At 28.7% G+C, this 27,719-nt stretch overlaps 3 protein-coding genes across 4 annotated transcripts in view; 1 reads left to right on the forward strand and 2 right to left on the reverse strand.

Annotated features, from left to right (window-relative positions):
- The first annotated feature begins 1,955 nt into the window (after positions 1-1,955).
- LOC123306038 (serine-rich adhesin for platelets-like) lies at positions 1,956-5,657 on the forward strand. Its single transcript, XM_044887908.1, has one exon. The coding sequence runs from the start codon at positions 1,956-1,958 to the stop codon at positions 5,655-5,657; it is 3,702 nt and encodes a 1,233-aa protein (XP_044743843.1).
- A 3,024-nt stretch (positions 5,658-8,681) lies between these two features.
- On the reverse strand, positions 8,682-11,528 carry LOC123304964. The gene is made up of 2 exons (XM_044886532.1): positions 11,254-11,528; positions 8,682-10,543 (listed from the first exon to the last, which is right to left on the reverse strand). Exons 1-2 carry the CDS (start codon positions 11,416-11,418, stop codon positions 8,837-8,839), a joined length of 1,872 nt encoding a protein of 623 aa, XP_044742467.1. The 5' UTR covers positions 11,419-11,528; the 3' UTR covers positions 8,682-8,836.
- A 6,208-nt stretch (positions 11,529-17,736) lies between these two features.
- Positions 17,737-27,719, reverse strand: part of LOC123290943 (PH and SEC7 domain-containing protein) — a 256,988-nt gene continuing 247,005 nt past the window's right edge. The window contains exons 8-12 of one of the 2 annotated variants that reach the window (XM_044871329.1): positions 27,276-27,504; positions 27,068-27,212; positions 26,691-26,834; positions 26,438-26,628; positions 17,737-17,983 (exon numbers count right to left, since the gene is read on the reverse strand). In XM_044871329.1, the coding sequence (XP_044727264.1) occupies positions 17,962-17,983; positions 26,438-26,628; positions 26,691-26,834; positions 27,068-27,212; positions 27,276-27,504 (731 nt within the window). In that variant the 3' untranslated portion in view covers positions 17,737-17,961. Of the gene's footprint in view, positions 17,984-26,437; positions 26,629-26,690; positions 26,835-27,067; positions 27,213-27,275; positions 27,526-27,719 lie in introns of both variants that reach the window. The other variant, XM_044871328.1, reaches the window with a different exon arrangement.

Raw genomic sequence — 27,719 nt, forward strand, 5'->3', positions numbered from 1 at the left:
ATTTTAATTTAAAATTTTTTCCCGTTTTTCACAGTAGAATTTAGATCGTAAAAACTTTGCGCCACGAACTGGATTTTTGATATATTATAGTTCTAAGCATTTTGAAGAAATGCCTTAATGGACACAAAGAAATTTAATGAACAGTTTTAGTCATATTTTCTCCACTAATTAAGTAATATTTTTCATTTCTATTTCATTTTACGTAGAAATGGTATTTCAAAGCAAGGAATTAGTACGCATTATAACGAATTTTTATGGATAAAAAATTTAATCTAGGGGAAAATGGTCTATAATAATCCCTCAGGATAAAAGGTCCCTCATTATTTTAAGCATAGAATATTATACATACATTTTAAGTTAACCATTAAAGCCATCTAGTATATTTATCGATAGATGGCATTCCGCACGATCAAATTAATCAACAAAGACCTTTGCTGATGTATCTAGCTAATTTGTGTTTCGTAGCAAAAATATTAATTTTACTGCTTATGATCTATGGTAAGACAAATTTCAACGTAAAATTTCTTTTTTTGTGATAGTTTTTGCTAGCTGGTAGTTTTACTCTTGGCTTTTGTTGACTTTTAATAATATTATAACACATTTTGATAGGCGTATAATAAATTTTAAGGTCAGTTTTTATGACGATATTCAAATATGTCGTTACGGGTAAAATGATCCCCTTTATATACGTTAAAATGATTCCTATTTTGTGTGTAAAATTATAATAGGTAAAGAGATTTTCCAATTTGTAACGGGTCTTGAATGTGTTGATTTAGATGATTTTACCACTGATTTTTTTTCATACAAATCGTTGATACAATGCAAAAGAACAGTTAATATATTTTATGTGAACTGTTTGGTAAAAAATGCAATGGGATCATTTTACCCATTATTCTTACAAAGTCAGTCAAAACGATCCCTTTTGAAAAATAATTGAATTGCTCTAAAAATTTGAACAGATCAAAAGAAATTGGCATGCCAATATTGTAACAATTATGAATAAAGAATCCAAAAATATTTCGACGTTGTACATATGTCGAATAGTTTGGCTATAAATTTATGTGTGATGTAGTTTAAACTTGAAATTAAAGTAGTTGTGTATTCTTTCAAATGACAGAAGGCAGATAATAGTTTTAATTAGAACAAATACAGATCCTGCAGGTGCAAGAGCAAATTTTTACTCTTGCAAAATTTTGCAAGATTATTGCTCTTAGTAGTTTTTTTGTATAAAAGTTTCGCGTCACCAGTATTAAGTATTATACTAGTAGAAAATAATTTCCCTTTATTTAAAACTATAGCAATATTATTACAAAATAAATGATAGAACTTACACTACAATGGTTTCATTAACCTTTTCACATTTCAATTTATCTTACCTAAGCAGTCACAGCTTCAATTTAAAAATCTCTTGTTTTTAAAGAAATATTAAAAAAATTTAAGTTTTAAACATAATTTGTATTTAATTAAATTTTTTTTAATTTACACGGGCACGTTCGCTTAGCACGTGTTTTTTCATTAATAATTTTCAGATAATACTACAAAATATGAATACATGATTGTGAAAGCATTCCTCAACAAATACCATGTCTAATAAAGTTATATTATGATTTAGCTGAGTCGAACAAACTTAAATAATAACAATTTTTTATTTGATAATTATTTATAATTAAAAAAGATGTAATAAGATAAGATCACATATTTTTTATGATAACAATAAATAAATAGCCCCATCATTGATAATACTATGTTACCTTAAAAAAGAATTTTTTGGAATCAAATTAGTATATAAATCACTTCTTTTTAATAAACTAGTATCACTTACAAGACATTCGTCAATCTAACGAATTATTTTTCATTAGAAGTGTTAAGTTTTTAATTATTTATTGTTAAGTTTTTTCAAAATGTCGTTAATTAAAGTATTTTATATTTTTTTAATATGCTCTCTTTCCTTACCGATGATATTAACGGTTCCAGTAAATTCGGTAAATTCGAATACTGCTGAAAACACGGAAGAAATTAGTAACTTAACACTTTTGTTCAATAAATTTATAAGTGTATTAACAAATTTAGTGAGTACAGTTACAAATACGAATAATACAAGTATAAGCCAGTGTTCAAGTTCTTGTTCCTGTGATGAAAATACAGCAACTGCAGAAGCAATTAGTAACTCAACGGCACAAAATGGCAATAATATTGCGGCAGCAGACAGTTCAGCAAATACGGCAGCATCCACATTAACTAGCGATGCTAGCGAATCTGTGAATTCGCAAGCAACTGCTGGAGGAAATTGTGAAGATAGTTCGTGTGGACAGTCAACTGTGATTACTACAACTGCATGCCCAATTGCAGCACCTTACCTATCTGATGATAGCTCAAATAATAATGGTTTGGGATCCGTAACTTCAGATACTACGAGTGTTGTACAAAGTGTTTCAACATATGGTTCCGATTCAACGCTAGCAATTTCAGCTACTGATAATTCAGCAAACAATGGTTTGGGCTCATCAACTTCAGATACTACGAGTGTTGTACAAAGTGTTTCAACATATGGTTCAGATTCGACGCTAGCAATTTCAGCTGCTGATAACTCAGCAAACAATGGTTTGAGCTCATCGACTGCAGATACAACGAGCGTTGTCCAAACTGATTCAACTTATGGTTCTGAGTCAACATTAGCAATTGCATCTGCTGACAATACAGTAAACAATGATTTGGCTTCTACTTCTTCAGATACCACAAGCATCGTTCAAAGTGATTCAACATATGGATCAGATTCAACGTTAGCAATTGCATCGGCAGATAATTCGGTAAACAATGATTTAGGATCTACTTCTTCAGATACTATTAGCGTTGTACAAAATGATTCAACATACGGTTCGGATTCAACTTTAGCCATCGCATCTGCTGATAATTCAGTAAACAATAATTCGGGTCTGCCGACTTCAGATGCTTCAAGTATTGTCCCAAATGTTGGAACTTGTAATTCAGGCTTAACACCAGCATATTCATCATTAGATAATTCAGCAAGTAATGGTTTGAGTTCTACATCATCAGATACTACAAGCATCGTGCAAACTGATTCAACATATGGTTCAGATTCGACGCTAGCAATTGCATCTGCTGACAATTCAGTAAACAATAATTTGGGTTCTACTTCTTCAGATAGTACAAGCATCGTTCAAACTGATTCAACTTATGCCACAGATTCAACTTTAGCGATTGCATCCGCTGACAATTCAGTAAATAATAATTTGGGTTCTACTTCTTCAGATAGTACAAGCATCGTTCAAACTGATTCAACTTACGCCACAGATTCAACTTTAGCGATTGCATCCGCTGACAATTCAGTAAATAATAATTTGGGTTCTACTTCTTCAGATAGTACAAGCATCGTTCAAACTGATTCAACTTATGCCACAGATTCAACTTTAGCGATTTCATCCGCTGACAATTCAGTAAATAATAATTTGGGTTCTACTTCTTCAGATAGTACAAGCATCGTTCAAACTGATTCAACTTATGCCACGGATTCAACTTTAGCGATTGCATCCGCTGACAATTCAGTAAATAATAATTTGGGTTCTACTTCTTCAGATAGTACAAGTATTGTTCAAACTGATTCAACTTACGCCACAGATTCAACTTTAGCGATTGCATCCGCTGACAATTCAGTTAACAATAATTTAGGATCTTCTTCTTCAGATACTACAAGCATTGTCCAAAATGAATCAACATATGGTTCGGATTCAACGTTAGCAATTGCATCGGCAGATAATTCAGTAAACAATGATTTAGGATCTACTTCTTCAGATACTATTAGCATTGTCCAAAATGAATCCACATATGGTTCGGATTCAACGTTAGCAATTGCATCGGCAGATAATTCAGTAAACAATGCTTTAGGATCTACTTCTTCAGATACTACTAGCATTGTCCAAAATGATTCAACATACGGTTCGGATTCAACTTTAGCCATTGCATCTGCTGATAATTCAATAAGCAATAATTCGGGTCTTCCAACTTCAGATGCTTCAGATATTGTCCCAAATGTTGGATCTTGTAATTCAGGCTTAACACCAACATATTCATTAGATAATTCAGCAAGTAATGGTTTGAGTTCTACTTCATCAGATACTACAAGCATCGTGCAAACTGATTCAACATATGGTTCAGATTCAACTTTAGCGGTTGCATCTGCTGACAATTCAGTAATCAATAATTTAGGCTCTGCTTCTTCAGACACAATAAGCATCGTCCAAAACGATTCATCATATGGTTCAGATTCGACGTTAGCAATTGCATCGGCTGGCAATTCAGAAAGCAATGATTTAGGCTCTACTTCATCAGATACTACAAGTATCGTCCAAAACGATTCATCTTATAGGTCTGATTCGACGCTTGCAATTGCAGCATCTGATAATTCGGTCAACAATGGTTTGAGCTCGTCGACTTCAGATACAACGAGTGTTGTCCAAACTGATTCAACTTATGGTTCTGAGTCAACATTAGCAATTGCATCTGCTGACAATTCAGTAAACAATAATTTGGGCTCTTCTTCTTCTGACACTACAAGCATCGTTCAAAATGATTCAACATATGGTTCAGATTCAACGCTAGCAATTTCAGCTGCTGATAATTCAGTTAATAATGGTTTGGGCTCGTCAAATTCAGATACCATAAGTATTGTCCAAAATGAGTCGACTTTTGGTTCTGATTCGTCGTTATCGATTGCAGCAGCTAGCAATTCAGTAAACAATAATAATTTAGGCTCTGCTTCTTCTGACACTATAAGCATTGTTCAAAATGATTCATCATATGGTTCAGATTCAACATCAGCAATTACATCGACCTCAGTAAACAACGATTTGTCTCCAGCAACTATTACCGAAGGTTCAATAGCTTCTGATCCTGTAATCATTTGTACCTGTCCACAAGCTACTAATCCGGTAACAACCACCTCAAGTCCATTAATTTCATACCCTCCACCAACGACTACTTCTTGCCCAGAAATCTTAAATCCAACAACAATAATTCCTATTACAATATCTAATAGCCCAACCACTTCCTGTCCAGCGCTTACGAATCCAACTACCATAATTCCTATCATAGAAACGACTACCTCAATAATTGCTTGCCCAGAAGTTTCAACTTCTTATATTACCCCAACTACTCCCAGTCCAGTAGTTACTAATCCAACAATTAATACTTGTTGTTCAGAAAATATTGAATCAACAACAACTATTGCACCTATCAATCCAACAACATTGCTTTCATTATTAGATATCGTAGTTCCTACTACAACTCCTTGTCCAATATCCGTCCCATATCCAACAACATCTTCTCCAACTTCCAATTGTGGTACCTCTGCATCAAATTGTCAACCAACTAGCTGTCAAACAGACAATATTTCAACAGCTATTCAAGTCGAATCTGATTCAAATATAAATATTGAAAATTCGTCGGTCAATTCAACATCTTTAAGCATATCAAATATTACTACGAATGATGCAAGTGCTTCAATTCAAGCATCTGCTAATAGTTCTGGAAAAATTTACATAAATAGCAATGGTATTGTATCAGCTGAAAGTAACGCAATAAGTTCTGGAGCTGTCAATGGGGTACAGGTAGCTTCTTCTCAAAGTCAAGCTACTGTTTAATTTAACATGAAAACGAAGAAATGTTAAGACTAATGCTAAAAAATATTCAAAAAAGACATCCACTATGACGATAAAGATATACTTTACCAGTGCCATAAATTCAAGTGGATTGATTTATATAACGCCTCATCTTATTATTTTCCTGTTTTTCTGTTAGCATTATACGATTCACGTCATAGCTCTTATTTTTTAAAATTACCGCTTCCACTATTAATTTGGTTAAATTGCGCCCCAATACTAATAATTTATTTCATATTTCAAATATTACTGGTATTATTTAAAATATGTGTTGGCTCATTCCGTTTTACGAACTTGTAAACTTGGACGAGATCACATAATTGGGAATCATTATGGCTGGAAAATTATCACAATTCTTCCTTTGAAAAGTTTTAAAGGCTATTGTGCACTATTTCTGTTATAACCACTTATAATATTTACTATAAAGAATTGAAACTAATTCGTAATTTGTACTCCAGACCAGTGTAGACGAGCGTGTAGAAATCGACAACAAAATGTGAATCCAAGCAAAATTACTAGATACTTTAAAAAATAAAAAAATTATGTAGTTTACTAACTTTTACAAAACGCAGTCGCATGCTCGTGTAATTGAAAATCTTCAATTAGGCTAATTTTGTTTACTTGTTAAAATTTTTTGTTTTTGTTTATTGCCGAAATAATAATAGTTATCACACATACAGGGCTTCAGTATGTAGTTAGTGAAAAATTATGTATTATATTTGGAATTTTTTTAAATATTAGGTATTTAGTGTCATGTGAATTAAAAACTTATTATGAAAACCATTTTCAAATTACAATTTCAAATACTTCTCATTGTCTTTGAGAATTTATAACAGTCATTATTTAATTGTTTAAGTTTATTATTTATAACAACTGAATCATCATGTTAATTTATGTGTTAATTTATTATATTATCAAAATGTTTGTTGTAAAATAAATTTTATTTAAAAAGATGCAATTTTTTTAAATTAACTAATTTCCTTTTGTAATTGTAAATTTTGTAAATAGTAATCCCATTCTATTTGGCGAAAAGTCTTTTCTTTCATTTACTTGATTTTTTAAGTTTGGGAATTAACATTCTACAAATACACCAGCGTTATATAGGCCTTTGACTGAGCCTCTATTTTACTAATTAATTTCAAAGTTGCAATTTTTCAGTTTAAAATAGAAAAGAGAAAAACAAACGCAAATAGCAGTTAAACTGAAAAATTGTGATTCGTTTAACGAATAGAATCCATCCATTTTTATGTTCGATAAACGTATTTGATTTGTCCATGTTTATTCATTATTGTGTGTTATTTGGAAATCGTAAAAAATGTGGCCGCACCATTACATACAGATAAAACTAAAACCAATTAGTTAAAAATGAAAATTAAACTTTTTTCTAAATAGAAATATTTTAATTCCACACCATTTTTTCACTACCATTCCATTCAGTGCCGGCCCTGATTTTTTTATCAGGGTAGAGCGAGATTGCCTTTCAACGCCCCTTTAGTCGATGTTTTCACTTGGCTTAAATTGTACTTTGTCTCTTTAAGTTAATAATAACAAATTTGTCAAAACAATTTATTGCAAACATCAAAACTAATTAAATTTAAATTAAATTAATTAGCTGTATTTATTATACTCCTGCTTCTTTAACATTTTCTGCTGCCACGTAAATAATGTTTTTTGCATTTTATTTTTTAGGGCCTCTTGCTACTTGACACCTAAAGCGATCGATCCTCCTGCTCTACCCTGGACTGGCGCTGCTACCATTCATATATTGACCAAAAACTTCTAGTTATATCACTTTAACGCTGTAGTGATCACCGGTTTTTTTTTTTTTTTAATTTCAAGGTAACGATTTCAGTATAAGTAAGCAAAGATTATTTTGTTTATCATTTTAATTTTATTATACAAAATACAAACTTAAAATAATCTTGAAATCTACATTTTATACAACGTCTAAATTGTCAATTTTAAATTTGTTTCGGATTATAGCGCTGCATGCTGCATTCAGAAATGAATTTATTTAATTTACTTCACTCACACATTCGAATTTTATACATAAATAAGTTAATTTCAATCTAAATTTGAGTTCAGATTGATCAGACATTAAGGCAATGTATGGATAAAAATCTGAATCTTTTATTTGTTAATCTGAAAATAATTAATTTGAAAATAATAATTATGTTTCAAATAATTATTTGAAAAAAATGTGTCGAAAGGTTTTCATGTAATTAATTATTAAAAATTGGAATTTTAACATATTGGTAAATCTTGTCCATTACGTTAAAATTTGAAATAATAGTCAAGTTTTGGAAATATCTTAACTAAAAAGAAAAATAATTTACTCTGCCAAGAACGACAGTTACATAAATCTGATTACTAGTGATATTAGATGCTATCTAAGTTTAAATAAAATATTTAATTTACAGATTAATAATTTTCGTTAAAAATTAAAAAATAGATCTTTTTCATGAAAAACAGAAATGCTTTTTGATAATTTTTTATGAAAATATAGGTCGAGTAGAGCCTGTAACTCGAAAATTACGTATTTTTAACAATAAAAACGCTATGAAAAAAATTGTAAAAAAGTCGCAATATTTGAAATAATTTAAAACGATTTTTTTTTTTTTTTTTTGCTCCACCGCACACGTGATCTGTGATGTTAATCCGACAAGCAATGGCAATAAAACAGTGTCAACAGTCGTATTAATATATCACTATTATAACTTTAAATGACGTCAAACCAACATTCGAGTAACTTCGTGTGTTTCCGGATCGTTTTCGCCAATTTGAATTTTAATGATTTTCATTGTCTGTTTTTTCGTTTTTTCGGTCATATGGCTCCAAAAAAATCGAGGAAAAAAATTTGCCCATTTATCAAGACATTTACTTTCATTTAAAAAAAAGAAAAAAAAATGTAAAAAGGTCTATTTAGAGTGTATTGTAAAATTGCGTTGTATTGTCCGATCAACCTTTATTAAATTCAAAACAAAAAAATTTTTATTTCTGAATGCCGCTCGAACTAATTATATTATCACAAAATATAAAATTGAATCGAATATTATCAATACATTTTTTTAAATAGGTTTCAAGAATTACTTCGAGAAAAAATAAATAATTGTAAAAAGGATGCCACGCTGTCTAAGAACTCGAATATACTTTCTGCACATCTATTGTGTTTTATTCAATAAAACATTCGAACGAGTTTTTCTCGGTGTATGATCTGGCATGTTTTGTATTTTCTTAAGTGCTTTTCTTAACGGTAATAATCCTAACGCATATGGAATTTCCCTACCAGTCGATTGTGAAGACGTATTCGATGTTTCACTATTAGTCTTTTTTCGTTTTGATGAAATTATTTTCCCACGGTCATCGTTATTTTCGGTGCTAATTTTTGGGGAGTCAAATAACTTTAAGAAATGTTTATTTTTTCGACGTTTCGATGCTAACTTTACAATATTAATATCATTCGACTCACTATCGTTTAAAATTTCGGAAATATCTTCATTTTCTGTCTGATTATCGTTAACTGTGGTCATGTAATTCGTAAGATCTGTTGAAAAATCTGCATGTAATTCAGCAATTTTTTGTTCGATCAAATCACATTCAGAATTTTCCACATTTTCGGTTTTTATTATTTTTTCACAACCATTCTGTTCTTTAGGAGACTGCGTTCTTTTTTGAGCTTTTCTTTGGCTCAACTCTAAAAAAGGTGATGTTAAATTTGAATTGAAATACCGTGAATTCGCCTTACGTTCTCGGGTAGTTTTAATTGGCTGTTCTTTTACGTCATTTTCAACCGTCTCTACATTTTCTATTAATTGTGAGGTAACATTTTCTATCTCCGTTTTACCCAACGATGGCGAGGGAGATGGGGTGTATAAAGTCTCTGATACTAATTTATCATATACAACATTAGTGGAAATCTCGGGTTCATGAGGAGTAGGTATTCTTGATTGCTGTTTAACCGCGCTGCCTAATAGTAATTCACCAGGTTTACCTTCTTCATCAACTACTTGGTAAATAACTTGTCCTCCACTCGCAATCTCTTCCAAAATATCTTTAGTAAGTTCCACAAATGAACCGTCATTACCTTCGCAGTAAATTGGAACGTCTGTTGGTACACCAGCCTCTTGAAGCACTTGTAAAGCTTTATTTGTTTCTGGATCCTCACATTTTTCAGAATCAGGATATGTCAGCGATTCTTCATCGAAAGATTCTAAATGTTCCTCGAGATATTCTTCGTCTTCAAAATGTTCTTCATCAGGTACAACTACTTCATTCTTTGAATTAGATATATTTTTATCGGATGTTGAAGTGACAACGATATTTTCATGCGATTCAATTTTCATTTCAGAAACAGAATCCAGATATTCTTCAGCAATTGCTTCAACCTCAGTCTCTGTATATTCTTCATTAACAATTTCTTCATTTGTAGTTTCAGTAATCTCAAAGTTAACTCCAGAAATTTTTTCTTGTAAAAATATCGAATTTTCTTCAAAACTTTTTTCATTCGATTCTTGGCTCAAAGTATTTAAATTTAAATTCGTATTACTAATAATATCCGAGCGTTCTGTTTTATAAGTGCTCAAATCATTAAGTACGTCTTCGATAACCTGAGTTTGTATAAACTCTGGTTCTTCAAAGTTATTAAACTGCGTTGGAATATCCTCAAATGATTCATCCAAATCATGTGAATTAATACCACTCAAACCAGATATTTGAAAAAATTTTGCAGCTACTAATACCGATGGCACATCGGATTCTTCGACATAAATTTCTCCTTTATAGATAAATTCTATTAGTAATTTTAGTATCTTAAGTTGAATTGATTTAATTAAAATAACCGTTGAACTGGAATTCTTTCGAAGTTGTTCCTGAAACATGTTATTTTTTACATTAACCATTTGATAAAAATTTAAAGTTTTGATACTAAGTATCGTAGTAATTTTCGGATATAGTGAAAATAAGCATTTTTAACTGTCGGTATTGAGTAATACGAGTTAGTCTACATCTTCACCAACAACAATATAACGTGAGCATATTATGACGATTACAACTTTTTGAATCGTTATATCCCAGAAACGGTGGCTCTTGGGAACAAAAGTATTGAGACATTTTTTATTTTTTATTATCTGATCTACAATTTTCGTCTGAGCTAATTTTATGATAAAACTTTCATAGGTATAATAATAACAATACTAATAATAATAATAATAAGTAATTAATAAGTTTTTCTTTTAAAATACAACTAAATGATCAGTACAACAATTTCCAATAGATTATTGATTCGTCTGATCTTTATTTTGAGAAAATCAACCGGTCCAATGCATTCTGGACGCTCGAGTGTATGAAATATATGAGTGATTCCTATTTTAAAATAAGTCCAAAGTTTGAATCATCTTATTAGAAAAGAATTGGGATATTTGGTAGATTGATAATCACGCTTTCGCAAACATTTTTTTTTCGACAATTATATTTTTATTGTAATGTACAAATGTACACACTCTACTTGTATACACTAATAAGATTTCGATTTATTAAATATATTATACATTATATATAACATTTAGATTTGCATATTTACCTCAAAATATAGACTGGCTGCTACTAATACGCACTTATGTACTCCAATATCGGCATTCTCACATCTTAAAGTTATATCCAAATATTGCCGAGCTTCATATAATTTAGTTAAATTATGTACTAAATTTGTGTTATGATTATCCCATAATAAACAATATCGAGTCATGTTATCAAATTATTTTATAGCTCTTTCAATTTCAAAAATATTAACCTAATACTCAATTCGATTATTTGATGGTAATTGTTTTTAGATCAAGTATCATTTTAAAATTATATTTTCCGTATATCAATTTCATAATATTTTGTTTAATCATTATTTTAAAATTGTTTTCTAATTCCACTTTTTTCCATTTGTTTTATTTATTACTTCTATTCAATATTACCTAACCTCAAAATTAGCATAGCATTGAGCGTAATAATATGGTAATAATAAAAATGTCATATATTCCAATGATATATTCGTGTTATAAAATTATAAAATGCGCGCACTAAAAAAAAAATACAACAAATATGAACAAATAGGTTTAATTGTTTAAACACCCTGAATATGCTTCGGTATTAATGTTTAAACTTTTTATAATTATATTTAAGGTTGTTAATTAAATTACACAAAATATGTCCATACAGAGAATTAATTACAAGATGAGGTATGCGTGCATCTATTTAATTAAATACTTTTATGTATTTTGTTTATGGCAATCTTTTCCCTTTCACAAACTTAAAGCCATTTTTTAGGCCTAAAATACGCTGAAATTCCAATTCGCTATTTCTTTTCGTTTTTCTGATTTCGTGTTCTCGGGTAGACAGACGGAAATAGATTCCTTTCTAATAAGATGATTCAAACTTTGGACTTATTTTAAAATAGGAATCACTCATATATTTCATATACTCGAACGTCCAGAATGCATTGGACCGGTTGATTTTCTCAAAATAAAGATCAGACGAATCAATAATCTATTGGAAATTGTTGTACTGATCATTTAGTTGTATTTTAAAAGAAAAACTTATTATTATTATTATTATTATTAATAGTATTGTTATTATTATACCTATGAAAGTTTTATCATAAAATTAGCTCAGACGAAAATTGTAGATCAGATATAATTAAATGTAAAAAATGTCTCAATACTTTTGTTCCCAAGAGCCACCGTTTCTGGGATATAACGATTCAAAAAGTTGTAATCGTCATAATATGCTCACGTTATATTGTTGTTGGTGAAGATGTAGACTACCTCGTATTACTCACTGCTCGAATTCCAACGAAAAAAACTATTTTTTTTAAAACCTGAAAAAGCTCAACATTAATTGGAAATGTATTCATCGAAAAGTTTATCTACTTTTATAAAGTGTCAAAATCATGTAGGTACTATTTTTACACGGAATAACTGGCTGTGATACGACATCTGTATTTTCCAGGACGGGTAAAACAACAGTTTTTAAAATGTTTGAGAAACAAGGTTTAGTGCAATGTGCTGAAGTTACACACTAGAAGTTATCACCAACGGAATTCGCTTTCTTCTTTCTATGTGCGGAGCTCGACCTAAAAAACTTAATGCTTAAATAAGTTTCGATATGCATGTTTCGTTAAAAATACTCGAAATAAAAAACTAAGTACAATTAGCTTGTCTTCCTCCAACATCAGTGGCTGCTCAAAACCACTTATTTGGGTATATTACCAAGTTCAAGTGTGGCGCGGTTATCAGCTATAGACTTAAAAGACTGGGGTTGGAAGTTGGTCGACAATACATTAAAGCCAGTTCAGACTTTGCTTCCACCTGCGCCGGAAAAACTGCTAAACACAATTTTTTGCAACTGTAAAAAGGGTTGCGGTGCTAAATGTGGTTGCAAAAAAATTGGACTGTTTTGTTCTCTAGCATGTACAAATTGTCAAGGCCAATCGTGCCCCAATGTCTTCAGCCCAGAATAAAATTGTTTTATCCACGTGGAAGCGTCAAGATTACTTTATAAAATAGCATCCTTTTCATCCCATTTGGATACCCTCACAGAATCAATAAATAGCATATGTTTTGGTACACAAGTCCTATGTATGTTTACCATAGAGATATGAATACATAGAGCAGCACGTCAGGGGCCAAAACTTACGTAGCAGACCCCCGGCGTTCTCTTTATGTCATCAAGTATAATTGTTTTCGTCTATTGTCAGAATCCTTGTCTTACACAATATAACACAAATATAAACAATATATTTATAAAAATTTGTGAGACAAGGAATCTGGGAACATACAAGGACAAACATACGTAATGACGTAGGAACTATTTTGGTCAATACAATGTAAATTGATCATATCGTGATACTATCATACAAAAACATATATTTAGCATGTGGGATCTCAATTGTTTGAAAATTTGGTGGAAGGTAGTTTTTAACATGCTGATTACAAGTTTTTAGGATATTTAGAGTCTCTATTTCTGAACGAACTAGATTTGACTATTTTCAAGTTTAAAGGGTCAATTTCCGCATATAAAGTTCTTATAAGTAAACAATTATTAGTTAGCATATATTTTTACGTTAAATTCGATATGCATTCAAAAAAACTTTTTCAAAATCAAATAAACAAACGAATAGGCATGACACATAAAAATCTCTCAACGATCATTGCTCAATACCACTTTCGATGCGGCAAAAAAATTACATCCAAAGAAATAAAATCTTATAGGTAGATTGGGATAGAAAATTCTTTCGAGTATTCCTTATTTTTCTGCGCGAAAATAAATGTTAAATTATCAAAATTAATTTGTTTATTTGAATTTGATTGCGCGTCGAATTTAAGATAAAAACATATTCTAGTCATTTTTTCTTATTTATTTCTTATACACTATTTGTGTTAAAGGAATTGAATGAACCCCTAAACTTAAAAAAGCTCGAATTTAATTCATAAACAAAGAGAGACCTTTGACCTGGAATATCTCAAAAACTGCTTTTAAACCTGTGACACTTTTAATCAGCATGTTAACATTCCCCATATCAATTCTGCAGTCTCCGAGGAATTTTTTTTAAACATTATGCTCCTTTTATACACAATACATCCATACTATATGATTAAAAGGGAAATGATGATCATAGCAGTGATTGTCGTTATTTTTTACAGGCTAATTTTATATCTAACGAATCGTTTTTATTAACAGTTAATCCGTCGAAAGTGTAACATAATGATTATTCGAAAATGTCTTACCAAAAAAAAACTAGCATTTTACAAATAAAATAACCCTGCAATAAGTTATTTTAATCATCTTACAATTACGAATAATTACTACCCCACAACCAGCGTTGTGATCCTCATTTACATATTTGTTAACAAGTGGCTAACAATTTTGCGTCAGTGTCTCCCAGTTTTTAAGTAGTAATGTGACAAGAATTTTTCTATTTAGTCTAAATTTTGTAACTTTAGGGGACAAGGAGCGCTAAAATATTACTTATCCAACATAACCATAATATTGTAAAACAAATTTAATTATCTTGGAAATAATAAAATTTTAAATACTTACCGCCCCTTTCGGTGAACTTGAAAACTCATGCGTTATCAAGTAAAATTTACAAGTATTGCAATTGCTTAAAAATTTGATGTACTCCCGTCGATATTTTTTCGTACAGAAAAGTATGGTCACAATGCAAATATATTGTTTTAAAAAAAGTATGAATCAATAATAAGATGGTAACATTTTTCATTTCTAATTTTTAAAGACTTATTTTAAAATATGATAATGTTATTTAAATTTGAATTTTGTAGAATACCTCTGGGATATATATTTTATGATGAATGTAAAATGAAAAATTTATTAATTTTGAGGGGAAGGTCAAAATAAACTAAATTCTTCATTTTGAAAAGACCGCTGAGCAGAGCCACGGTGCTTAGATCTAACAATTGTTTTATATTAATCGTTTCTTTCTCGTATCATATCGTTTCCGCATTCCACTTGCAAAATTTAAAGTATTCTGGGGAGGCTTTTCTGACCTGGCTACATCACGAAACATAGACAGATAGGTAGCGATTGATCACTTTGCATCAAATTGAAAACAAGTGGGAAGACAAATTTTTTTGAAAAATGGTCAATTATGTCCATTGTTATTTATCTGTCTGTCTATGTGGTTCGCGATGCAATCATATCAAAAAACTTTCCGTAGAATTATTTCAATTTTGGCGGCTTATATTTCCTTCTTGATTAGTATTATGAAATCGACTTTTGGTGAATAGCGGCAGATAAGATGATATCTTTGACTAGTATTAGAATCTTGACGAAGCGATATCGCAGGGATTTTATCCGCCTTTAAATTTGTAGAAAATTTATACTGATTTTGTAGGAACAAATATCTCCTTAAAGTATTGCAATTTAAATGTAGATATTTACACGTTTCGGATGAGACAAAACTGTTTATTCAAGTTTAATGTAGATCGGGAGATTTCACTTTTATGAAGTCTTCGAAAATCCCAAATTCCGGGTATTTTTCTAAATAAAATTGTTTTGAGCTCGTCATAACGAAGACGCATAGGAAGTTTCAATTAGTATAGTTCTAATCTGTAGAGAAAATATATTATCCATTTTCAACTCAAAAAAGAGCGCCGATATAAAATTACAATTCAATTTATTTAAATAGGAAAATACAATATGATTTCAGGGATTAATTTGCTTCGAATTTTAAGTGAAAATACACTAAAGTAAATTTTGCCTCAATCCATTCACATAAAAAAATAATCATGAAACGGGGAAAGGTCTTGAGGGAGCCCAATTAACCGGATAACCTAACAGTTCGTTGAAAGACTCCTCGCAAATGATGGTATCTTTTACAAAATTTTAGGAATTTTGTTTGAGAGTAAAAATTTATTGACTTGTATAATAGGTAAATTTGATCTGAGCTTATGAGCCTCATTCTCATAAACTCAGAGTGGAAGTTATACTTACTTCACCCTGTACGTTGTATTCTTTACGAAGGTGCTCATTACTTCTCATACCTCTGCCTCAATGCATTTATCATTTGCAGGGAAAATACTGAATCATTTCTCTTTATTGCAACCTTAAATACTAGACAGACTCTTTATAAAAAGATGTGTTAAATTGAATAATCTAATGTAAAACTGACTTCCATATACATATTCACAACAAAAATTTTATTAGTCGAAAAATTAGTCGATTAGTCATCGTTAAAATTCCTTCAACCATGATATACTAGAAATTTATTAATTTTTCTTAATAGCGTACCGTGCATAGTTAGCCATGGAAAGACATTATATATATATATATATATCTGTCTATTCGTTGCTTGCATAATCGTCCGCCCCGATTGCGGAAATACTTGAAACTTCTATATTGTTCCATAATTTTATTAATTTGAATGTTCAAAATTTCATCATGAATGTAAAACTATTAATGAATAATATCATTATTTAAAAATACAGGCGATATTACACTCATGATTCAAACATTGTGTGAAAACTCAAATTAATAACATAACAACGTATTTGCTTGGGTATGGTGTCCATAAACTTTGATGATGAGCTGGTAATTCTTAATAAACAAATTAGCTTAATAGTTTAAAAAATTGTTAAATACGTGAGATAACGCCACACTCAAAAAACTGTGAAAAAAATTGAATATTTTGGTCAAATAAAATATCCATACAAATTGTGGTAAAAAAACGAAAAACAAAACAAAGTTTTAAACATTGAAATCAAAATTTGATAATATCCCCATCGATTTCAGAATGCCTTTATTGTAAGAATCGTCAACAAGCCAGCCTGTTCAAAAATAAATATAAAATCAATTATTTTTACTTTACCACGACGCGCTCATAGTTCAATTTCAGACAGATCCATCGCTTAAGAATTATTACTATAAAAAAAGTCCGAATAACAAAATTAAGGTGAATTTTAAATAAAAATAAAAATTTTAATTTGAATAAAAATAAACTTTAATCAACAAAAGAAATAACTAAATAATAAATATAAAATAAATGATATTTTAAAAAAAATTTTACAATAACATATTATAATATTTAAAAAAATATTATAATTTTGAAAAAAAGTATTCAAAAATAACACAAATACACATAAAAATTATATTCTGGGTGTACGAGCATATGACGTTGATGGGGGATAAATGCCGAGAAAAACGGAGTCTAAAATGAATCTAAATAGTAACCAACATATTTGTAAATATAAACTAATAAAAAAATTGGCAGTTAATTTAATTCATTTTAGCCGCACATTTTCTGTGTTCATTTCCTCCAACATCATTTGTTCGTACACTGTGCATATAAATTATAAAGAAAATTTTTAAAAAATTTACAAAAAAATAAAATGCACAGTGTGTTTTGTTAAAATATAATTTATATTATTGCAATAACTTATAACATGCAAAAAAATAAAAATAAAAATTTTTATACATGGAACAATGAATTTCTTTATTTTTTTATTTTTAAATAACCACAAAAGAGCACCAATATAATAATCATTTTTAGTGTGTATGGTACTCTTAAAAATATAATTTCAACACTTTTCTTATATTTTAAATTTGTCCCATTGAAACCAATCTTTGGCCATAAAATTTTTTTATATTATTAAAAACGCACAAATTAAATAAAATAATTTGTAAACTGTGTGTGGATGCGCCATTTTTTATTTGTTGAGTATTAAGGTGTGTGTAAGAACATGCTTATTTATATTCGACTGCAACAAAATTCTTGTATGTGATTTCATCGAGAAGTTGCCTTGTTCCTACGTGCAATTAAAAAAAATTTAAATTAGCAAATTAATCTGAATTAATTAAAATTCACACAAAAATGAAGCATTTTATAAATTATTTGTTTAGGTAACATTCAGAAATTAAATTGAGTTAGGCCAGAACAATGCCAATGGTAGGAATTAAATCTTAATAGAGTTAATAGGGGCTTTAATAGAGTTAAAGATCTGAGTTAATTGGCATTATAATTTGCGTTAATTGATTCAATCAGAAATTATTTAATTTTGAAACGAGCTAGTGAAGTCAGCAAATGTATAAAATTATATATGATTATTATAAGTTTTATTTATTAAAATTTGAAAATGAAATAGTTAAAATAAACTTGAATTCCTATAATAAACTCAAATTAATTTCTGAAAATACTTTGATTTAAGTTCTTTTGGTGTTTTTATTAAGCTGTGAAATTTAAAATTAAGTTGAAATTATTAAGGTACTACTAAAACATTATTGAATTCAGCCTTTAGTTTCTAATTTATAATTTTATTTCGCAAAACGTGAAACTTAAGATTAGAAAAAAAAAACATTTTCACAAACAACGCAGACTTCCATTACTCCATTGATCAACATACTCCCAAGCATGTGTTCCTTCAAAAAATTTTATTCGGAAGATAAACATAATCGTTTCTCATTATATGTTTAGTATAAAAATAAAATTTGTTTTTTCAAGTAAATTTATCTTAGACAAGTAAATCTAGTGTCGAAGCTATGTAAATAATTAAGACAATTTGAGTAGCATAGCGTGACTAAATTGTACACTACACTAGCTCATATATAAGTATAATAACGCTACTGTGAAGAAATCGAAATAAAATTAAGCCAAGTAAGTAAGTAAGTACACTTATAAAGTACATTTAATAAATGAACATGCAAAGCAAACCTGATAAAACCCAAAAACCATGCTTCACATTATTGTCTAAATTTAATAACAAATAGAATTAATAATGGTCAATTTCATGTTTTTTTGAATTCATTGTGCACTTATAAGAACAAACAAAGATTAATATTGACTTAAATAAACAAAGAAATCGAACATATATTTCCGAATTTGTTATTGAAATATTTGTTCTAATTCCTCGGATTAAGGATTTTTAACCAGGGATAAAAGGCTAACAAATTTCAGCAAAGTTCATATCCTTCTACATATACACAAACCAATAGAAATTATGTTAAAAATTTGAAGATGTAAGTCAATACCCCCGTAAGAACATTATTATGACTCACATTGGCTTCGACTATTCTGATCAAGGAAATGATTAAAATACCAAGATTAATCATGGTAAAACTACAAAACTCTTCATCATAGCTGTCCCTTTTCTTAGTTTTATAATAAATACAGAAGTAAACGTAAATTAATTGTTCTCTCTTAATTTTTAAACAAAATAAAAACAAAGCGAATTGTTCGCTCAAATTCAATTCAACTTTGAAGCGTCCTTCCTGCTGAAATTTGTTCTACAATACTTTATTTTTGAATTCTCAAAAGCAAACAACTTTACATGCAAGCAAGAAAACATTCAAGGGATCAATAACGATGAATAAACAGACAACCTTCCATAATATTTTTAATTATTATTTTTAACAGTATTGTGGTATTTTCCATTTATTAAATGTTGTTTATTTAACAACAAAATTGCAACATAGTAGATACATATTGACATAAAGTACATTGTATACATTTCTTTTGCATTTCATACATTCAAATACGCTTTTGTTTTGTTTTTTTTTTTTTGAATTCTTTGTTAACAATTTATACCCATTTTGTTTTGAATAATTTTTTTTTTATAACTACTAATCGCCCAAAATTTGTTCACAGCCCCGCTAAACACACGTTTTTTGTTTTTTATTTTTTTTTTCTTTTTTTTGTTTGTTTTATAATATAAATCTTTAATTAGTAAAGAGATTTTAGTAAAGTAGTTTTTTTCTTTTGTTTTAAAGTTACGTTAAGTATTTTTCAGTACAGTTTGTTTTTCTTTTTAACAATTGAGAAAATGTTATTATAAACATGTGTTAAAATAATCAGTACCGGTGCAGAGTATCATTACAATATTATATTTTATAGGGTTTGCTTTTAATATGTTGACGATTCAAACATTTTTACAAAAAAGAAATATTTGCAAAACAATAAAATTTATCAGGGCAATCTTCCGATAATCAAGTAAAAACTAATATTACCGAAATAATTTGATTATCATCTACACAATAAACCGCAATAAAAAATAAATAGCCGCAATTTTAGCTCTGTTTACATTTAGTTATTGATGAAAAAAACCACACAAAAATTTTGATAATTACGCCATTGGTAATCGAATCCACGAGCTCTCGTCACTGGATTGTCTCTAACTTAAATATCAAAAGTATAAAAACTCTAGTCATCTTTAATGAAACATAGCCTTCTAAGTGTTTTTAATAACAATAAAAGAAACATAAAAGTTTAAATATAAAATAAAAATTTGTTCGAAAATACAATTACAATCACTAAAATAATTTCTATATGGAAATCAGATTAATTTGAGGAAAAATATAGTTTACAATATTGTTATCCACGTGAATAGCCACGATCCACGAAGCTAACATTGGTAGTTTTTGAACGTTGAAAAAATGTACTGTTATATAATCCAAAAACTATTAATTTTAAAGCCTCATGATCATGCAAACTTTTGACCAAGATAGTATACAATACTTCATCATATAATAATTTTGACAATATTGATCGGATTCAAATCCCTCACAAATGAGTGAGAGTTACCCTTAAGTTACCACTTGTGCATGTTTGCTATTTTGTCGACTACGAAGTTGATTCTAGAATTTTAAAAACTCAATAGAGAAAATCATTATACTGCGACAAAATAATTATCCAAAAAGCTATTATTTTTTTAGTAAAATATCGCTCTTTATTTCATACCCTAAAAAAAAATTGTTGACAAAAATATACTTTCATATATAAATAATTATAATTAGACAATATTTTCATTTAAGAGTCAAGAAAAATACGCCGTTTCAGCCAAATAATTACAGTTCAAGCAATTAGCAATCACACGAAATCAAAATTAATTATCTTATTCACAATACGAATGCTAAAACAATTTTGATGTTAGCCAACGATTTATCCAAGCAAAATGACCAGTAATTTGAGCTCATTTGCCATAATTAAAGCTTTAATAAATTGAAGACAAGATAAGCATGAAAAGTTAGAAGAAAAGTCAAACTAAAAAGTTTTTATTATAAAATTTAAAATATCAAAATATCAATGGTATGCATATAATTCTGGAAATTCCTTTAACAGTATACAACAGCAATGGTTAAAGAATTCAATTTAAGGATGTCAATAGGGCATATTCATGATTTCAAAGCATACTCAAATATTTTTCGAATAACTATAAAAACAACCAAGATATAAGCCATCAAAGGTTTGTTTGTATCCTTTGCATCCTTGTAAATCTTATGTCCGATCTCTCTGTCTAATATCTGTCTAATTAGCAGTTTAATATGTTTATATCATCTGTATTTTTGACCGATCTTAATTTTAATTAGACTTTTTTCCATCTTTTTACGGTACTTTCATATTTTATTAAGATATGCGAAAAACTTTACTGAGTATGCTCTATTGTGTCGTTGTTATCAAAAATTGTATGTTTTGTGAAACGTATCGCATTTGATGTTTTGGTAAAAGCGTCAAAAATGACACTAGCTTAAGATGAATTGCTAATTGGAATCAATAAAATGAATATGATAAAAAAATCGTTCTACATTGACTTCATTTCACACGAGTTTTCAGATTTGTGTATTGAATCGAGATCAAAATAATAATAATAATAATAATAAATAATAAAAAACATTATAGTGTTTTTAAGCACCCTGTATAAATGTAACAATAAAATACTATAAAAGGATAAATATGCTTTTAAAAAAAATTCTTTTTTCTTTAATATATACGAATTTAGTTAACTGCATCCTAAATTTTTTTAATACTGCTCGATTTATAATAATAAATATAAATTCCTATAATTGTTTCATTTCTTTTTTTATGTTAAAACATTTTTTTTGTCTAAATTTACATTTTTTGGTAGACATTTTTATTTGTTCTCTCATACATTTACAAATAATAATTAATAAATAAATAAATTTAAATAAATTAAAGCAGGTTAAGAAATGGTAATAGTAAATGCTCATCTATAAAATTGTTCCAAGTTAGTAGTGGAAATCTATTTTAGAAACTATCGTTTTTAAGATTCTATTATAAAAAGTGATGCTATTTTGTTTAAATTTTATGCCAATTAATCTGGGAGAGGCAATTTGACAATCAAAGTGAATATGTTGGGTTTGAAGAAGTCAGTATTCCTCAGGATATTAAAAAAAAAATAGAGAGTTGGAACTTGCTTTTTTTATTGGGAAACAGTTGAAAAATGAGTAAATTTTAAACCGCTAGGTGGGGTGCTAATTTGTTAGCACCCCACCCCATATGATATTTTTATCTAACATTTTATATTTTAAAGTTAGCTATGCTATACGTCTTTGGTTTGAAGTTTCAGACTGCTTCTGATTAGTTGTAGTTCCATTCTAGTTGTAAAACTGTGCCTATTTTAGATTCCGCAAGTTTATGTAACTTTATATTTTGGGAATACAATGATTAAAACATGGTTTTTATATCAATTTATGACTTTTTCTTTTGCCCTGTTTACAAACGAGTAGAAATCATAACGGCTTAATGGGGATCTAACAGACATCCCTTGGCAGTTGGTTGGTTTCTTTACGTTACTTATTTGCCATGATTGATTATACTGAATCTGTCAAGGCAAATAATAAAATAATATTATAATATTGCAATTTATTTGTATTCAGAAATGATTTTGGATCTCTTTCCTGCCTTTGTCTGAAAAAAAATTATTAAAACTACCCTTTTGGATTAAAATTGAACCGTGGAATATTAAAAGAACTTTATTTAGTTAAGTAAAAGTTAATTATGAAAGTATTATTTTACTTTCAACTTAAGTCATTAGAAATATGCATACCACAATTGTGGATATAACGTGAGCTTCATGCAAATTTTTACAAGTAGATGGAAATACAATCAAATCTAGGAACAATTGTCAATCTCTCCCATGTATTTTGAAATGCTTGATATTATAGATAAATTTTAAAGGCGTAAAATTTATACAAAACAAGTGTACTAAATTTTGTACAAAAAATAAAACTATTAAGTGCTCGTTTCTGTAAACTATTCTAGATCAATGATTCGATAATCTAAAATAAAACTACGACGAAAAAACTTACTAGGTAATTAATTATAAAATAATTCATAAAAAATTAATTATTACAAGCAGTTCTGTATAAAAATTTACTGTTACTTGTTAATTATTAATTAGTTAAATTGGTTCTCTATATAAAAGATTTTTCACTAAACATTTTCTCATAAATATTTTTTTGTTTTAATTCTTAAAAATACTAAAATGTATAATTTTGGTTTTTCTTTATCTCTCTATAAATCTAAAAATAATCATCATAGCCCATATTTTTATATCATTTTGTTTAAATATTTATTGTTAACAAAGCTATAAAGATAACAATTCAACCAAATTCTGTTCATAGCGAATTTTCTTTCTTAAGAAAATTCAGCTTTTTTACTATTTCAGAAAAATTATTTAGGCACAAAAATGATAGTTCAGTAAAGTTTTATTTTTATGGTTTTCTTTTTAAAAGTTCTATTGACGCCCTAATAATTTATATTTAAAAAATCTGAAATCAATTTCTCATTTCAATTCATTTAGTACACTTAAAATATTGAATATTTTTTAGACTCCAATGAAACATAATTTATTTATGCAAAATTTAACTTAAAAACTTTCTTGTCTAATTTTACTTATAATTGAACATAACTTCGTTGCTTAAGCCTCTATGTTTCAATAATTTAAATTTTCCGACTAAATAAAACTACAATTTCCTGATATTAATTTTTGCAAATTTACCGTCATTAAAGTGAACATAAGCGACGATCTACTCTGCAGATATTTTACATTTCATGTATCGATAATTAATTTTTTTTTAATAGCAAAACATTACACATATATGGGATTTATATAAAGCAATGACGGTTATTTTCATTGTTTTGAAAATATTAAACGTTTTCGGTATTCAGTTTTAGTTTATTTTATAAAATATTGAAACATTAAATTATTTAATTTTCTTTAACTTATTGTAACGATTGCATAACCGTCCTACCAAAATTGCGTTTATATGTTAAAACATTCGGTTTTATTAACTAAGAAAGTTAACTAAAGAGTGTTTCATTTTCGATGTGTCGCAATTTTGGTTTTGTATGTCATATATTGTGGACAAATGACAAGTGGAAAAATCCCGGTTAACAAAAATGGTAACATATTTCATCGATGAACGTGTGTGAATGGAGGGTGTTATTTTAAATTAAAAATAACATCTTAATTACACAATTATCTCTTGAATGTCATCAATAATATACAGTTTCAGATAACCTATGGTTTAAGGATCATTAGTGCATACCTTGTCTTCAAAAATCTCTAAAGAGAAAAGCCAACAGCCAATTAATGTCTACCATTTCATTGTCAAACCGTTCAAATATCAAATATTTCGTCATTTTCGTAAACCGGAATGATTTTACTTGCCACATGTCAAAATATAGAAAATTATAGTACAAAACACTAAAACGATAGCACATTCAATAATTACTTCGAATAATATTTGTATTTTCCACAATTTTACATTATGAAACGGTAAATTACTGCAAATTTATACAAAATGTCTTTCATTCTCAGAAATAAAATTCTTATTCATGTATAAAAAATGCTGACTTGTTAAAAATTAGTATCCGATTTATAAAAATAATTTTCTGAAGCATAAAAAAAATATGTACTATAAATTTTTTAGTATTTTTTTGGTCTATTCGAAATGCGACAGTATTATTTAAGAATAGGAGAACATTTTGTGTGTATTCTTAAAACAATCAAATTTTATACATTCTGTACGTAAAATTTAACCCACAACGCGTTATAATTTTAAGTGTACTGAAAACATTGAAATGAATTTAAAAAAAAAAAAAACATAATTATTAATTTTTATGAAGTGCTTCGTATTTGGAAAATAAATAAAATCGTATTTATAATTATTTGCACTGTTATTTAAAAAATATATATCAGAGTTTATAAATTTTTGTACACAGAGGTGTTTTCAGATGCGTTGGACACAATAGTACAGGTTACACTTGTTTCAAACACAAATCCAGAAAAATAAGAAGTAGAATAACAAATGGAGACACAAAAAATATTTTATTTACAACAAGAAAACAATCAACAAATATATATAAAAATGAAAAAGAAAAGGCAGCGTCCAAAATGAGAAAGAAGAAGCTGTTTGTTATATGGAAAAAAATTAATTTTTTTATAATGAACACTTAAAGCTGGATTTTAAATTTGTTTTTGTATTTCTCTCTTAGAACAAAATTTATTTTTTGAACATAGTAAATATAAAATGACAAAAGCTTTGCACACTTTGTACGAAATAGCAACAATATTTTTGTTCTCTATTAGTTTTATGTTTTTTATTTTTTGTTAGCATTTTTTTGGAAATAAATAATCGAACGGAAAAAGCAATAAATAATGAACCCCTGCAGTATTTGCTCAATTCCATTTTATATCACAAAATCATAAATAATTTACTTTTCAAACAAATTTACAGAGACGCACCATTTTATTAATGTTTTCAGTTAAGGAAATCATAATAAGGTTACGAAACTTCTTCCAAAGCAAAATTTGCATATTATTAGATAATAATTAATATCTAAATTTGGTACCACTTAGCTAACGTGAAATGTTTAGAAATCAAAATTTATAGGGATAGGAAATATTGATTGATAAATTTACCAAACAAGAGTACTCGAATATTAAGATTAGTAAGAGAGTTCTAGAAGTTAGAACAAATGTGGCATCACACTAATTCTGCCAAACCAGTATTAGTTGCTTCCACAAAATCCCAAAAACATTGTACTATTTTATGGCGTTTCACATTTTTTAAGTCTTATATCTGTAAAAGAGATTCCAGGAACCACAAAAAAGGAAAAAGTAAATGTAGTTTTCTTCAGTGGAAAAAGAATTTGAAATTTTGTCGAGTTTCATTTTAGTAACTTAATTATGGCAACACTGCGGCTGAAATTTCGATTCTTAAAACCGATTGTAAAGTAATTATCAGCAATGTAGAAATGGAAATATACTCAAAAGTTCTCTATTTGTTTAAAAGTAATTACTTATAATTTATATAATAACTCATTATTTTTTTGATGGTATTATAAGAATGGAATATGGCATTATTAAACCACGCATGCGGAGAACACCCCCATTACACGTCACCCAATATCTGCATCACCGTTTAGCACATTACGACTGTAAATGGCTTGTCTGTAACTATACCTATTAGTTGGTGGTGATCGTCTATCGGGAACCGGTGGTGGTACAATTCCTCCAGCCGAACTTTCTAATAACGCAACACCGCTCGCCTCATCCACTTCACCGATACATGATTCAACTAATGATGATTCTAATTCTGGATATTGAGCCATCCGGGATCGTAATAAATATGCATATGTTTTATAACGTTTTAACTGAAAGCATAAAAAAAAAAATTAACACTGAATTTCTCGAATCTCAAGGTATTCTGAAATACCTCATAATGAAGGTAGGTATCTTTTTCTTTATAGTTTTGTATTGCCAATGCTTTGGCACTTCTTTCTGGTTGATTTTTACGATGTTCTTCTAATTCTAATTCTAATTTGACTACTCTATCTTCATGGTCTCTTAACTGTTCTCTCTAAAAAAAAAATATTTAATTTTTGATGTTTATTATTAAAAGTCTCTTTCGAAGGTATATGGAAGTAGGGGAGAAGTGAAATGAAACATTCACTCTAGAGAAACCGTCTGGGAATCCGGGAAAGCAGAATCTTAGGAGCTTTAGCAGCAGAAGATTTGTATTTGATATTAAAGGACTTTGAAATTTTATTGAATTCATGCGAGTAATAAAGATTAGAAATGAAATCTACTTACCAAATTTAATTTTGTATGACTACAAGGTAAAAGAGGTCGTTGGAATTTCTTTTGAGATCCAACACCCCCTTCTAATGGTTGAGCAGAAAAACTTGCACATACGAAATTTATTGTATCAATCCATGATTGTAATTCTTTAGAATCACTGAAAAACAATCAAAACAGTTAGAAAGAGGAAGATTAATGGCTAAATTTTGAACATATTTACCTAGTTTGAAATAAATATTCAGCCTGATCAGCAGTCTGCAATCGAAACACATGTTGCTTTTTTGTATAATCTTGTGCTTTTGTTGCTAAGGCATGATGAATTCGAATTGCATTATGTAAATTATCACTCATTTGATTTTTTCTAAATCCATGTTCATCTTTATGTAAATACAGCACCAAATCACGCAGCGTACAGTAAAACATTTTCCAACTTCGCTTTCCAAATGGAGCTAGAAAATTGCAGCAGATGCCTTCGAAACAGCTATAATGTACTAATTCATGCGTCGTTTTTGACATTTTTAACACAAATGAAAATCAACGAATGACAATTATAATTTAAGGAAAACTGCAGACTTTCTTTGTTTTTATCGGTTAGGCAGTAAAGTATGTAATATGATAATTATATAAAAATCTACAAACTGCCAATTACAAAGGAAATAAATAT

The sequence above is a fragment of the Chrysoperla carnea genome, chromosome 1 (assembly GCF_905475395.1).
Source record: "Chrysoperla carnea chromosome 1, inChrCarn1.1, whole genome shotgun sequence".
NCBI classification, from domain to species: Eukaryota; Metazoa; Arthropoda; class Insecta; order Neuroptera; family Chrysopidae; genus Chrysoperla; species Chrysoperla carnea.